Below are 15,399 nucleotides of genomic sequence, written 5' to 3'. Positions count from 1 at the left end.
TAATGTCTTTCGAGTCAAAATCACACCTAATATTTTTCTCCAAAAAAAAATCACAATTTTTTTAGAGAAAGTTTTAACCTATGACGTCCCCTCTTTATCATTAGACCAAGATACCAATCAATTTTTGGTGTAAGTAGAAATTGAACCTAATATCTTTTATTCAACCATCAGAGATTTTATCGGTTGAACTAACTGGAACTCACAAAAAAAAAATCATACCTAATATGCATTTAACATAAATCTTAACAAGACATAAGAAGGAAAAAACACATAAAATCATCTTATTGTTTCCCCTAAAAGCATGATTTTTTTTTTTAAAAAGTTCTGAAGTTTTGAACATTGGATATTTTCGCCACTAAAAAGTACCAATTGGGTTATAAACTTAACCACAATTGTCTTGTTTTGTTATGCGTAAACCTATTAATTATGTAACACTTGGGTATTTGGATATTATTTTCATCAATGGTCTGACCAATTACAACAATTCAATCGATAAACCACCCATTGGGATAGATGTATAACTCCATAGGTTTGAGCGGGACACAAATGCCTCATATGGTATTGTTTTATGTGAAAATGCAACTCTAAATATAGAAAAGTGTCATCACAACTTACCTTTTATTTGATTCTAAAAAAATAAAAAAAAACCCTTACCGTTTATTTTAATAAATGCTTTTTTTAAGGGTATTATTTTAATAAATGCTTAACAATTTAGGTACATTATTCTTAACTATAAATAAGAAATAACATGTAGGTACATTATTCTTAACTATAAATAATAAATGATGACACCCATTAAGTGGACCTTAAGTAAAAACAAAAAAGTAAGGTTAATAATTTTTATTTATTTTTAAATACCTTAAAATGATACCACACCACATTTTCCTTAAAATTAGCACATTATCTGTTTTAACTTTTAAGAGTGTAATTGTTTGTAATAAATTAATATTAGTCATATTTTCCTTATTGTTGGGTATCTATAATTTCTTCAATTATCTTCTATTCGTATTGCAAATTTTGCTTTTATTATTATTATTATTGTTGTTTTTGTTATTATTATTATTATTATTATTATTATTATTATTATTATTATTATTATTATTTGTGTCATTTTGTTGTTGAGAGAATAAAAAGAGAGTCTCTAAATGCGTGTGACGTGTGTGAAGTGGCCAATACATTATGATTTACACCTTTAAAAATAATGGTTGAGTTGACTTCATAATAAGAAACCCTCTAAATCATAAAATAATATCCACACAAAGTCACAAACTACTCCATAACCAAAAATAAAATAAAATAAAAACGAATATAGTACGATTTTATTCAATTAAAAGTTAAATTATCAGCTTTGAAACATTAAACTTATGAGACTGATTAGGTTTAGGTGGTGTGTTTCATTTAATGGTGAAAAATTGGAAAATTCATAGCAACCGGTGGTTTTGTGGAAAAAATCTTTACAAATACAAATATAAATACTTAAAATATTTTTAACACATCCTTAAATTTTAATAATTTCATCCTCATTCTTAATCCATCCCGCTTGTTTTGGGTTGAGTGAAATTGACATTTAAAATATTAAAATTAATTAAGAATTAGTAGGTATTTTAATCTTAAACTAAATAACACAGTATGAGAGAGAAAGAGACACATTACATCTATATAATTTTGTTATTTAACATTAAAAAAAATTACTAATCAGATATTTTGTAAATTAATAATGAGATATGTACAAAATCCTGGGTTTGGATTTAAAACTTGTCATATTCACACAATTACTGATCAGTCTGATCTACCTCAAACTTATAAGATCTCAAAACCTTAGTTTTTTTTTTTTTGGATACAAGATAGAATTCTACTTTAGCCTAATCTAAGTGTATATGTGTGTGAAACTCCCTCCTAGAGACTTGAACCCCAGCCCTTACCCCCCACACCCCACAAGCACTTATACTTGTGGAGTGACCATCGCACCAAGGGTATGCAGCGGTAAAACCTTAGTTTTAAGATCAAAGCGAGTCAAAACACTCATTAATTGTTTTTTCAAGAATCTGGAAAAAATTTTAATGAATTTAATTTCTTGAATTAAACAATGATACTAATCCCCAAACCAAAAATAAATAAATAAAGATCTAATTTAATTGAGAATATTTTACTTGCATTCAATTCTGGCTTAACACATTTTGTGCACTATGCCAACAATTTACTAAGGCAACAATTTAAAATGGGGCATTTTATGAAGATGTATTAATTTCTTCCAATATCCTAATGGTGGTACTCGTTAAACATTTTTTTTAAAATACATCAATTTGATATTTGTTTTTATAACAACTTTAGCTTCGATTTAATTGGTTTCTTTGCACTAATACTACCATAATCATGCCCATAATCATGAAATATTAATCATGTTATTGACATGTTAAATGCCCTTCATGCAAAATATTGTCACGTTCCTATGAAAAATTTTCACGTGTAAAGTATTTTAAATATAAAGCAAATAGTTTTAAAACTTGTAAATTTTAAATTGTGTCGTTCCTATTGAATACCTCAATTCAACTTCAAATAGTTCCTTTTCAAATCTTGATCAAATTCACAGTTGGAAAAATATGGCATAGTACTTAGGATCGACTCAATACATTTTTAAGGTCAGAAGCAAATGTAAAATACATGGTTACCTAATATTTTATAAGTTAAACATAAATTTAAAAAAAAAATGAATTCAACATTTTTATATAATTTAATACATTAATTAGTCTATTTTCATATATTTATAAAACATTTTTTAAAACTTTTAATTCTAAAAATGTCGAAACAATCAATATCAAAATAAATATCATATTTTAGATGTCACTGTTTCTTTTGGCAATGTTGGACTTCTGTTATTGTATAATAGATTTCAGTAATGAATTTATCTTGAAAACTATTAAGTAGCGTTTGGTACGGAGGAATCCACATTACTTCTGGCATCCAGATTCCTAAGAATATGATTCAATCACATTCCTAGGAATATATCTATTTTTATGTTTGGTTTAATTGGGAGATTTCTAGGAATGTGAGATGATAATGTTTGGTGTATTCTCAAGAATCTTAAATGAATTATTTTTTTTTTGCCATTTTGTCCTTAGATTTGAATGTGAACTACCAAGTCTTTAAAAAAAAAAACTTCCTTTAAATAAATAATGAAAAAATATATATAAACTATTAATTAGTCCTTTAAAAAAAATATCTTCCTCTAAATAGATAGATAAAAAAAATATTTTAGAATTAATGTGAAATTGACGTTTTTAATCAATGATATTGTAATTTGCTCGATCGACAGGTAAACAAGGGTGTCACCTAATTTGAATTAATTAATGGTACCTCCTTGTTTCAAATTTAATTATATATATATATATATTTATATGCGTATGGAAAATGATGATATGTACACAGTACACATCAGTCACAGTCCTAACATAGATGCTCTACCAACTTAAATAAGTTTGTAAAAAAAAATATATATATATATATATATATATATTGTTAATCCTTGTAGATTAATTAGTACATTATGATGTTTTCTACAAAAAAGTACAAGGTTTAAATCTTTTATTCTTTTCTATTGAAATTTTTAAAATAAAAAATTGTTGTATTTGCTTAATTGATAGCTACCAATTAGATCTATATTTCTAGAAACTAAACAAAACTAAGATCTGAGATATAGATAGATACATTAACAAATTCTCATGAAAATAAATTCATTAAAGTTTTGTTGAACAACACACACAACAGTAAAAGTGATTTCTCAAAAAGAAAAAAAAAATCCGGTAAAACTGAATACCTGGCAATAATGAAGAGTCTCCTTCAAACTTTTTTTTCCACATGTAAAATCTAAATAGAACTTTGTTAAAAAATATATTAACAGGGTTATTTATCCTATTTATGTTGTTTTGGTTGGAAAAAATAAAGACAAGAGAGAAGATATTGATAATTTGTTTATAGTTTATCTTAATTACTTAAATGATAAGGAAAAAGGGTTAAAATTGTCAATTTATAAAAAAAATACAATTTCTTTTAAGCTTGGGAATCTGGATTCCCACCTGTTTTAAAGGGAATCCACATTCCTACTGAGAGGAGTTTAAGGGGGGAATCTAGATTCCCCTGGTATCTGATTCCCAAGCGTAATTTGTAACCAAACATGAGAATCTTTAAACATTCTTAAGAATCTTAAAACATTATCTCGTACAATACACACTCTTACACTACACCAAACATAGTGAAACTTATTAATAAAATTTTGAACGCTTAAAAAGAGTATAATATTTTATTTATTAATTTTTTGGGTGTTAATTAAAAATTTTACATTGTGAGACAGATAGACAAGACATTCTATCGGCTAATAAAATGTCTTTTTTCTTTCCTTCTAAGTGAGAGGCCTATTTTTTTTTTTTTTGGGTGCAATATTATAAGACAAATAGATATAATGTATTCTATTTAAGGGGGGTTTTAGGCCATTGCCTACATGATCTAATGGTTGAATTTCCTTTGAGTTAATGAAAAAAAAAAGAGAAATATTTTTTTGGGCTTAAGTATTATTTTTTATTTTTTAACAATAGGTCTAGAAATACCATTTTTTCACAATTTGTGATTGGTGAGTAATTAAATTGATATCAGTAATGGACTCATATAAAAGTGACTTGCTCTAATTACAATAAATCATTTCAAGAGCATTAAAAAAATTTATGAAAAAATATTATATCCCTAAAAGTAGTTTTTTTTATTAATTTAAGATATATATATATATATATATATATATATATATATATATATATATATATATATATATTCTTATACATACAACTTATTTTTATCCAACTTAATTTTCAAGCAAATTGAGCAAATAGAAATAAGCTCTCACCCAAAGACGTTAGGAAAAAAAAAATTATCTTATAGAGTTTGCTGATAATATAAGGCGTTGGCTGATTCAACAAAGAATAAATAATAATAATAATAATAATAATTTCTCCCTTTGATTGCAAAAGAATAATACACATGAGAGAGAATGAAAATATTGTAATTTATAAAACTTCTGCATTTGTGCAAGCAATGTCTATCGCAATTATGTCATATATGATGATGACTCAAAGAAAGACACCAAAAAATGAATACATTTGACTAACAAAAACAAAAACAAAAACATAAAACAAAAACCAAAAGTTGAAGAAGAGAAGGCTAGTTACACACCGTTCCAGCATCCGTGGGCGCGTGAGTTGCACGCAATCGAAATCTTCGCACAAAATCAGTGATTTTGAATTGAGTGTGGTGAATGGTGATTTTGCCTAAATGTGTGTGTGTGTGTGTGTGTGTGTGTGTGTGACTGTGTTGATAATTGAGAGATGTTGCCATGTTGGTTCCATTCATTCTACTACTAGTTTGCACCTAAAACACAAGTAAACTCAAAAAAACAAAAACAAAAAAACTTAAACATGGGGTCGTGAGGCCTACAAACTCTCTGTTCTCTCTCTCTCTCTCTCATTGTTTATATATTTATTTATTTATTTCAGTTTGGACTTTACATGAATGATTGAATCTCATTCTCCATATTTGCTTTCTCTCAGTTTTCACAGACTGTTCTGTTTTAGATTCCTTCTCTCCTCTCTCTCTCTCTCTCTCTCTCTCTTTCTTTTTGGTTCCATTCACGCACACCCACTTCTTCTAGGCTCTCTTTCTCTCTTTGGAAATTTGTACTGTATACTAGAGTGTTCCATAATCTTTGCAAATCGTTTTTTTTTTTTTGGGATTCTGGGTTTGTTCAGACCAGAGTCTAGACTATTATTATTCTTGAAACTTGGAAGACTCTTTATTTATTTTTTGTGTGTTTTCTTTCATTGTTCTTTGCTATCTGAGTTTGGCTGTTCTTCTCTGCTTCAACAAAATGACCGTTGAGGCTGAAATAGATGACCCCAGAGACCAGTTCCCAATTGGAATGCGTGTGCTCGCTGTTGACGATGACCCCACTTGCCTTTTCCTTTTAGAGAAGCTGCTTCGTCGATGCCAATACCATGGTTTGCTTCCTTTTTTCAGTTTTTGGATATGGGTTTCTGGATTAGTGCTTTGTTATTGAATATTTTGATTTTCTAGTTGCTATTTGATAGTATATTGAATCTGTATGATTTGTTGACTAGATTTCATGCAGGGACATATAATTGATTGTGTTTCTTTGCATATGGAAATGGGTTCTTAGATTTCTGCCTTTTCATAAGATTTGTTCTTAATTTGGACATTTGGATATAGTTTGGACTTCACACACTTGTACTGTTTTCCTCACTCCTCTCTCTATTTCTAATACTCTGCATTTGTATGTAACGTCTTAACTTTTAAGGTCTATATGGGTCATGAATTTCTTATAAGTTCTAAACAAGATTCGGAATCAGTTTTTCCTTTTTTACTGGTTGACTTCATGTAATTATAGAATTAGTTATCATTTTTGTTCAAATATTTTTTTTCTTTTTTCTAGTAAATATTCAGCAAATGGGTTTCATTGCTGTTCTAATCTTATTCTTTATTTTGTGATTTGTCTGAGTACTGTCATATTTTTGAACTATGTTCTTGGTTGGACTATGGGTTGGTTGATCCATTCGGTTCTCTGTAGCTTTTGGAAATATGAAATGTATTTACTTTTAGAAAATTGGCATGATAACATTATGAGTTCCCGTTTTTGCAGTTACAACAACTAATCAAGCAATCAAGGCATTGAATATGTTGAGAGAAAACAAGGACCAGTTTGACCTGGTTATCAGTGATGTTCAAATGCCAGACATGGATGGTTTTAAATTGCTTGAGCTTGTGGGGCTTGAGATGGACTTACCTGTCATAAGTAAGCGAGGAACGCTACATGATCTTTTGTATATTGGCATTCTTCAGTGAAGATTAAATTACCGAAAGCAAAAATGTGTTGTAGATTAAATAGCAAGTTTATTTATAATACTAAATTTTGTAGGATATTTATTTTTTCCATCTTCAACTCCTCAATTATATGGAGTATTCCATATGTTAGTTTGATTTCCAGAGAAGAAGAAAAAGGATAATTTCAATAGTCCATGAGTTTGTTGGTCTTTCAAAAATTTTACAATGGATTTTAAATGGCTAAATTTAAAAATCTCTAGAACTTGTGGTTAGATTGTGGTACCCTCTGCAGCATGCGGTTACTTAATCAGGCTTTAATTTTAGTTATAAAATCTTTAAATTTGTAGTGTTGTCCATAAATGGCGATACCAAGCTTGTGATGAAGGGAATTACCCATGGAGCTTGTGATTACTTACTGAAACCTGTTCGAATTGAGGAGCTGAAGAATATCTGGCAACATGTAATCAGGAGAAAGAAGTTTGATTCAAAAGACAAGAATAATTGTGGCAATCAAGAGAAGATTCATTCTGGGAGTGTTGAAGGAGGACCAGGGTCAGCTGGGACACTTTTGGATCAGAATGGGAAGCTCAATAAAAAACGGAAGGATCAGGATGAAGAGGAGGTTGAGGAGCATGATGAAAATGGGCCTGATAATGATGACCCATCAAATCAAAAGAAGCCTCGGGTTGTTTGGTCTGTGGATCTGCATCGCAAGTTTGTTGCAGCTGTTAATCAGTTGGGCATTGACAGTAGGTTCTTCACAACCTTCTACATTTATTTATTAGGCACATATTGAGTCTGTGAGACTTTTTTCCATTGTTAATATTTCTGCCATGGAGTTTTTCTTTTAATTTTTTTTATTTAATATTGCTTTGGATGCAGAGGCTGTACCTAAAAAGATTCTAGATTTGATGAATGTAGAAAAGCTTACAAGAGAAAATGTGGCAAGCCATCTCCAGGCATAGATTCTGATTTTTCTTTTTCTCGGTTTAATATGATCTAAACTTTTTGACCCCAGGAAGCTTACTATTCTGCTTTATGATTGCAGAAATACAGGCTTTACCTTAAAAGAATCAGCTGTGTGGCAAACCAGCAAGCTAATATGGTGGCAGCCTTGGGTGGTACAGATGCTTCCTTTTTGCAAATGAGTTCTCTGAATGGAGTTGGAAATTTTGAAACATTGAATGGATCTGGGCAGTTTCATAACTCTGCTTTCAGATCCTTCCCACCTAATGGGATGCTTGGTAGATTGAGCACACCTGCTGGTCTGGGTATTCACAGCCTTTCATCTTCAGGAATGACTCAACTGGGTCATTCACAAAACTCAGGCAGCTCCACCATTGATCAGGTTAACTTCCAGCAGGTCATAATTCCTGGAAACCATAATGGGAGTGTACTTCAAGGAATGCCAATGTCACTACAACTTGATCAACTACAACATAATAAAAGTCTTACCCATGTCAGAGAGCTCTCCACTGCTGTTGATAATACAACAGTTTTCCCCATTTCCAGTGGCCTTCCAGATGCAAGAATGACCATTGGTAGCTCCAGCAATCCACTTCTTGGTGTTACAAACAACACCTTGATGTTAGAAGGAGCCCCTCAAGGAGCTCAAACTGGCAAAGTATTTGGAAATCACTCTTCTGTTTCATTTGCCTCTTTAAATTCAGAATTATCTTCACCCTTGCCTGATCACAGAAGATTGAATGACAACTGGTCAACTGCTCAGTCATCTGGGATCCAGTCAAATTCTTTTTCATTAAATGATACTTTTAAACAGGCTACTATGCAACCTAGTAACTTGAGGGACAATATGTCCTCAATGGCCTTGCAAATCGGGCGTGATCCATGTAATGTTTCTTCTGTTTCTTCAATATCCACTCAATCACAGGATCTAAGGGCAGATGTACACTGCCGAACAAATCTGATCAGCAGTAATGCTGGCCAAGTAAGTAATAATGCCCCAGCTCAAAGGTGGGATGACCATGATCGGGATGGTTCTTATCACTCAAATGTTATGTGTAGCTCAATAAACTCTATGATCCCTGTCAATGGTACTGTGGGTCCACTGGGTCAGAATTTGGAGCCAAAGAACGCAATCTTTCACACAAACATGGATTTCAATTTGATGGAACAATCAAATTTTATTGATCCGTTATACATGAATCATAATGAGGTTAACAAATCTACAACAGAGACATCACTGAAATTGAAGCAAGGGCTTTTCATGGACCAAAGGAAGCCTCAGGGAAGTTTTATTTCTGCTAGTTTTGGCTCATTGGAAGACATAGTGAGTGCAATGGCGAAACAGGTAATATCATATAATCTTACTTTATTTTTGCAAACAGAGATGTCTTTCTTTAATATTGTTGCTGTAAAATCTTGACCACACATGATTTTCACATACTATCTAAGACATCAAACATTAAATGAAAGAATACTTAACTAGAGATAGCCTTTTTAGTGTCCCCCCCCCCCCCCCCTCTGGTTTAGTGTACTTGTTTTATTGATGCTAATCAGAGAACTAATTGGAAGTTAGTTCTCTCTGATGGAGTACCAGTGGAAAATTGTAAGAGAACTTAAGCATAGCATGGTTTGATTTGTTTGCCTATCTGGTACTGGACCTATGACACATTTATCTGTACTTTTTATTGTTGTTCGTCAGCTGTGCATTCTGAAACCACTTAAGATAATTAAGTTCTGGATTTCACCATCAAACTTGCATGTTCTCCTTCCGTCCCACACCAAGTGATATACTTCCTTTTTAGGCTGCCCCAAAATAAATGAGACTTTCCCAATTAGAAGTTTTATTTCACATGTCACCCTTGACTTTTCTCGAGAAACAAACAAGATTCTTATTAAAAGTCATGCCACCTCTAATATAAAGCAAAGGACATTTTAAGATCACTATATCTTTATCATTTTCGTTAATAATCATGCTATTTCTAAATTTTCACTTAATTGGGGACAGAGGGAGTAGCAAATTGAGGGATATGGTTGTAAAGAGAAGTACATTAGCAAATAATGAATTATTAATCTCATCATCATATGATTGAGTATCCCCAATCATTCTTAAGCAGTTTAGGACTTCATTGGATGGTAGTCCCATCTGATGGAATTATTTGGCCAGTGGAATATTATGGAGATAGCACAATACAATTTTAGACAAACAACTTTTTATGTACTTGTATTTTGATTGATCATAGGACAAAGTTTGGCTACAAACAATCAACAATAAGATGACATGTATTCACTTACTAAACCACTCTTAAAGTGATTGTAATTTATGTTCAGACTGGCATAGATTCTACTCTAGACGCACTTCAGCATTTAATAAATACTGAATACAATATTAAACTGTTGAAAAAACTTAATAAATAAAATAAAAATCTGAACAGAAAATGGTACACCTGCAGATCCCAGTGGAACTTTTGTTAATTTTACGAAATAGATTTGACCATCCAATTTCATACTATAGATTGGAATTTTTTGGTTGCATTATTTGATTTCAGTTATTTACAATTACAAAGTTACTATGCTTGTTTGGGTCCCTGCCCTCTTTAATGATGAAATATTTTTACTATTAGTCAATTTTCGGTTTAGTGGTTCTCAAGGCCTTATGAGATCCATGAGGTCTTGGGATCAAAACTTATAGCAAGTATCTTGCTTGGGCCACTCTCAAGGGAATTCACTTTTATAATTAGTTGGTGTTTGGGATGGGGACTATACACATGACACACCTAGGGGAATAGTCAGGTATTTGAAGAGCTCTGGATACCCACGTTAGCCTATATTATATATATATATTGGTGCCCAAAATTTAATTATGCCACACAATTAAACTGCATATGATGGTTTACTAAATGAACTAATGTCCTGGTTGGGGAGAGTAGGTGGTAGATAAGTGGGCAACTTCCATCTGGCATTATTTCTATGATGGAATGGTTTGAATCTTTATTGAAGAGGGTTTGTCTCAGTCACTAACCTTATGAAGTATGTTAGGGCTTTAGAGAGAGATATTTGAAGTTTAGTTGACTTGCATTTGAGGGCTCACTCCCCTGACCCCTCAATGTGATGAGGTGTACTAAATGTTAGCTGCATTACTCATTTTGTAGAGAAGATTAATCAATGCATGAGGTTCTTACTCAACCAGATCAAGGTTCACAGTTTCTACCCTTGAAATTGAGTCTTTGTTAGTAGCTCTTGAATGAACTGGTTCTTCAATTAAATTCAACAATGTGGTTATGTTAACTAAATATCAATGAAATCACATGGTTGAATTTAATTGTTCTTGGAAAAAATAACATTCTTTTTGCTGCATTGGACAATACAACGATGTGGTTGAATTCAATTGGATAACCTAAGGTAAAATGCCTAATGAAATGTACCTAAGTTTTTCCCTATAGTTAGTTTGTTGTTGCTTCTTTTCAATTTTAACCCCAAGTTGTATCTATAGCCAATTTATTTGCCTGTTCATGTTATTCAGTCTGATCTTTAAATGTAGTAATATTCTTTATCACCTTGAACATAAAAGTAAATTTTGCTGATTCAAATCATTGTGTGTACATGTGCGATGTGTGTGTGCACTTGCATGTGTTAGATGCTGGCCATGGATTGGTATGTGTCACTTTTTGTTTATTTCATATTGGACCATTCTTTCTGGCCTAGACTATTGGCATGACTGAGCAAGGACTGGCTCTAACCCAAATGGAAAGCAATAGGTGCATTTGCAAAAGAAGAAAATTGTATTAAGAGAATAAGATTTACTTGTTAGGGAAGTGCAGTTTGAATGTTTTTCTTGGACTTGTCTGGTTTAACTTGAAAGAACCATATTAATCAACTTAGAGAAGCCAGGTGAGTTGGGTACATGTTGTAATACTAGGGTGGTTTATGGACTAATTCTGACTTCAGTTGACTTCCTGATAGCATGCTAATAAACTTAACCAATTCAGGTTGAGTTGGTGATATGATGTTTTCTTAGTAGACTTTATGAACAAGTGACACTAAATGATTTTGGGCACACTTAGTACCACTATAATAGTGATTACATGAAAATAGAAATCTACACTACAAAAGATACAAGAAGCTAGAATGAAGTAATTATTACTATTTGTTTAGTGACAATATAGTAATAGAATCTTGAATCTGTATTTCAAAATTTGATATAGCATGATAAGATTGTAGAATTAAATCATATTTCAGTCAAATTTCCTAAATAACTTTATTGATAAAATTATATTTACACATTTTGTGGGTCTAGCTTTGTATTGATTCTGTTATGTATATAAATTGTATAAATTTATAAAATAAATTTAAAATAAAAAAATGAAAAAGGTCACACAAAGTGCACAAAAACTCTCACTTTTTGAAAGGTCTGAGAGAGATGATCAGTAGGCAGTCTTAACTCAATTCTTTTTTTTTTTTTTTTTTTTTGAGAGGCTAATTCCTGGTCTTAAACTCATGACCTATCGTTTTTGGTGGAAAACACTTGTCATTGTAGCAAGGACGGACATTAATTGTATAATTTTATAATTAATGTTATTTTCCTTTGTTTAATAATTAATATCTCCATAAAGTTATAAATATTAATAAGGAAAAAGAGTTGATAATATCTTCCATGAACATTTAAGTTTCACTTGCTTGAATATCATGATATCATATAAAATAAGTTCTTAATTAAAAAGATATTTTCAAAAAAAAATTCAACTATACTATATATATAAGAGGTTCTGAAAGATTTTAATACTTTTAGTGAACTTGGTAGAACTAAGCTAGATTTAAAATAATAATAATAATAATTGAAATCAACATATTGAAAAACTAGAAAATGAAATTATAAGGAATCTTTTACATATCAATAGCATAAAACAGATGAGAGAAAGAGAGAGGGAGGGAGAGAAAGTACCTGTGTATCCAGAGGGGAGCGACTGATTTTTCTTTCTTTGGTGGGAGCAGCAGCCAACAATGACTCTTTTAGGTTATTTTTTTTTTTAATAAATAGTTATTCTCTGTAAGAAAAACACAACCAAACAGAAAAAACTTTTCCTTTGGAATAGTTATTCTATTACCGTGTCTATTCCTTCCTTCCAAATGTGCCCTCAGTCCGAAAATTTGTTATTTTCTGCTCCATACATAGCCCATGCGCATTCTGTATTAGTGTCTTAAGCCCATTATGTGTTTGTGCATATGTATTGGTCCATATTGATGATCATTGAATGTTTGTGTATATCAGCACCTTATTAGATGGATATTCCAGTGGTTCCAGCACCTTTTGCAGTGTCTGGGCACTAGGTTCGAGTCCCACCAGCCCCCTTGCCCCAATTTACTTACCATTTACATGTTTGTTTGTGTTTGTGTATCAGCACCTTATATAATTGGAAATCGTAATTTGAAATTATACTGCTTTACTGGATTGATAATTGACCCATCCAAGAACTTACACACCGGCTGAATGCTTACACAAGATTGTCCTATTTGCTCATTTGGACTGCCAAGAAATAGATTAGGATTTCAATAGAATCTTAATTACCAAAAAAGAAAGAAGAAAAATAAATAATTAATATTTCAATAGAATCTTTACAATTGAAAGATCAGGCAGCATTTGATATATTACACCTTTGTTTTTCTTACCCTATATAATAAAAAAGAAGCTGTTTTTGGCTATAAAATTCATTTGACTCGCAAATATCTTTTTTATATTATTCTGTGTCTGAGTAGGTGATACAAATATACATAAGGCCTTGATATGAATATTCAAGCAATGTCATCCTAATTCATCTTTGAAGCAAATGATATGTAAAATGATAGAAAAAAGTAAAAGTTATACATTGTGCGTCTCGGTGTGTATATGTTGCAAATAGAACAAGTGATTTCTTTTCAATTTGTCTTTAGGCTATTTAAGTTGTAGATGCCATGTCTATTTTATGGTCACCAAATAATCATTAGTTTATGCTTGTGTGAACAATTTTTCATTTTCAAAATTGGAGAAAAGTTAATTTCTTGAAGGAGATTAGTTTCATACTCAAGGCTACTAGTACTTGTCTGTCTATGCATTTTTTCTTGTTTCGTTTCTTTAAAAAAAAAATCGTTCATAGTTATTCATAAAATGGTTGATACGGTTATTGATCGAGTGAAATGGCAAACCATCTAAATTCATCACCAATAAAATGGGTTGTAGGTGAGCTCGTGGGTTCAAGATCTATAGCTTTCCAATAAATTAAAAAAGAAAAAAGAAATAGAGCGGGTTATCCAACATTAGATAAAAAAGTCGTTTGTTTGATCTAGGATAAATTACACCTCTCACAGCCTCACTTCACTTTTATAAGAGACAGCCAGGTAGGTTGCAACAGGGATTATTTCTTGAACTTCTTGTCACTTCAAGTCATCTCTTGGGGCATTGTCTCAGTGTATGTATCCTGGTTCTTTTGGAATCCCTTGCATGCCAACAAATAATGCGATTACAGTCCGCTAAACGTATATAAGCCCCCCCCCCATAACTTTCTTCAGGCTGACACACATACCCATTACAGTGAGTCTACTGAAAAAGAAATGTAGCTGTCAACATCTTGGCCACCACTGTAATAATAATAGAGAGGTGGGGGGGAGGGGGGGGGGTCTTAAATCTCATCTGAAAACACTCAGTCTTGTTAAATGGATGAGTTTTCATTGAATTTGTTTTTATTTCTTTTTGTCTCTGCTTCCTTTCCCATGTTATGAGGGATGTTTGGTACATCATGTCTTGTGATAGCTATTTAATTTCCTTGAACATGCCTGTAAAATGGTGCAATCATTCCACTGTAATTTTTCAAATCAGGGCAGATCTTATGAGTTATGAATTTAATATGTTGAATTTTAATGAATGTCATTGTCTCCTTGCATTATCACCTTATTAAAATAGTAGTAAATAATTAACTGACTAATAAATCTGTCTGCATAATACCCAGATCTTGTTTTGCCTTAACTAGCAACCTTTTGGTTAACTTGATGAATATCTTGTTTTGGCATTCACATTATCTTTGCATTGAAGAATTAAAACAGGCATGTATGATTGCATTGTTGTCACTATATTTTGTATTGTTGTTGGACATTCAATGACATGATTTTGGTAATGCAGGAACAAGATAAGTTGAAACTGATCGAAGGAGACTTTGGATGCGACCCTTATTCCCTTGGAACATGCATGTGAAACAGCCAACTACTAGAGACAGAAGGATTTGCATACTAAACATTGTCCCCGATGATTTTCTTGTTGCATAATTCATGACACATCTATCAACACATCCACTTTTGCCTTTATAATAGATTTACTTGATAAGATAAGATTAGGTTCGGATTTTCTTGTTGATTGAGCATTGTTATGATTTATGAATGAGGCTTGTTTAATTTGTAGTACAGAAATGCATCGTTGTCCATGGTTTGACAATGCATGATAGAGTAATTGATGTTACTTGATTACACTAACACATGCTTTCCTTAAATGTATAATAATTAAAATTACTCCGAGATTAAAGGACCCACATT

The 15,399-nt window shown here is 31.6% G+C and overlaps 1 protein-coding gene across 1 annotated transcript; it reads left to right on the top strand.

The window, feature by feature from the left end:
* The first annotated feature begins 5,455 nt into the window (after positions 1-5,455).
* Positions 5,456-15,339, top strand: LOC142617436 (two-component response regulator ARR12). Its single transcript, XM_075790311.1, has 6 exons — positions 5,456-6,038; positions 6,698-6,850; positions 7,227-7,628; positions 7,762-7,838; positions 7,928-9,190; positions 14,993-15,339. The coding sequence occupies exons 1-6, from the start codon at positions 5,909-5,911 to the stop codon at positions 15,062-15,064; spliced, it is 2,097 nt and encodes a 698-aa protein (XP_075646426.1). The 5' UTR covers positions 5,456-5,908; the 3' UTR covers positions 15,065-15,339.
* The last annotated feature ends 60 nt before the right edge of the window (positions 15,340-15,399 follow it).

The sequence above is a fragment of the Castanea sativa genome, chromosome 1 (genome assembly GCF_040712315.1).
Source record: "Castanea sativa cultivar Marrone di Chiusa Pesio chromosome 1, ASM4071231v1".
NCBI classification, from domain to species: domain Eukaryota; kingdom Viridiplantae; phylum Streptophyta; class Magnoliopsida; order Fagales; family Fagaceae; genus Castanea; species Castanea sativa.
Note: the sequence above shows the minus strand (reverse complement) of the source record. Positions and strands in the feature narration are given on the sequence as shown.

Bases quoted from the DNA above. Each gene is read 5' to 3' on its own strand.
- LOC142617436 (XM_075790311.1), top strand. From the start codon at position 5,909: ATGACCGTTGAGGCTGAAATAGATGACCCCAGAGACCAGTTCCCAATT. The intron at 6,039-6,697 runs GTTTGCTTCCTT...CCGTTTTTGCAG, and splicing joins TCGTCGATGCCAATACCATG to TTACAACAACTAATCAAGCA. The intron at 6,851-7,226 runs GTAAGCGAGGAA...TTAAATTTGTAG, and splicing joins GATGGACTTACCTGTCATAA to TGTTGTCCATAAATGGCGAT.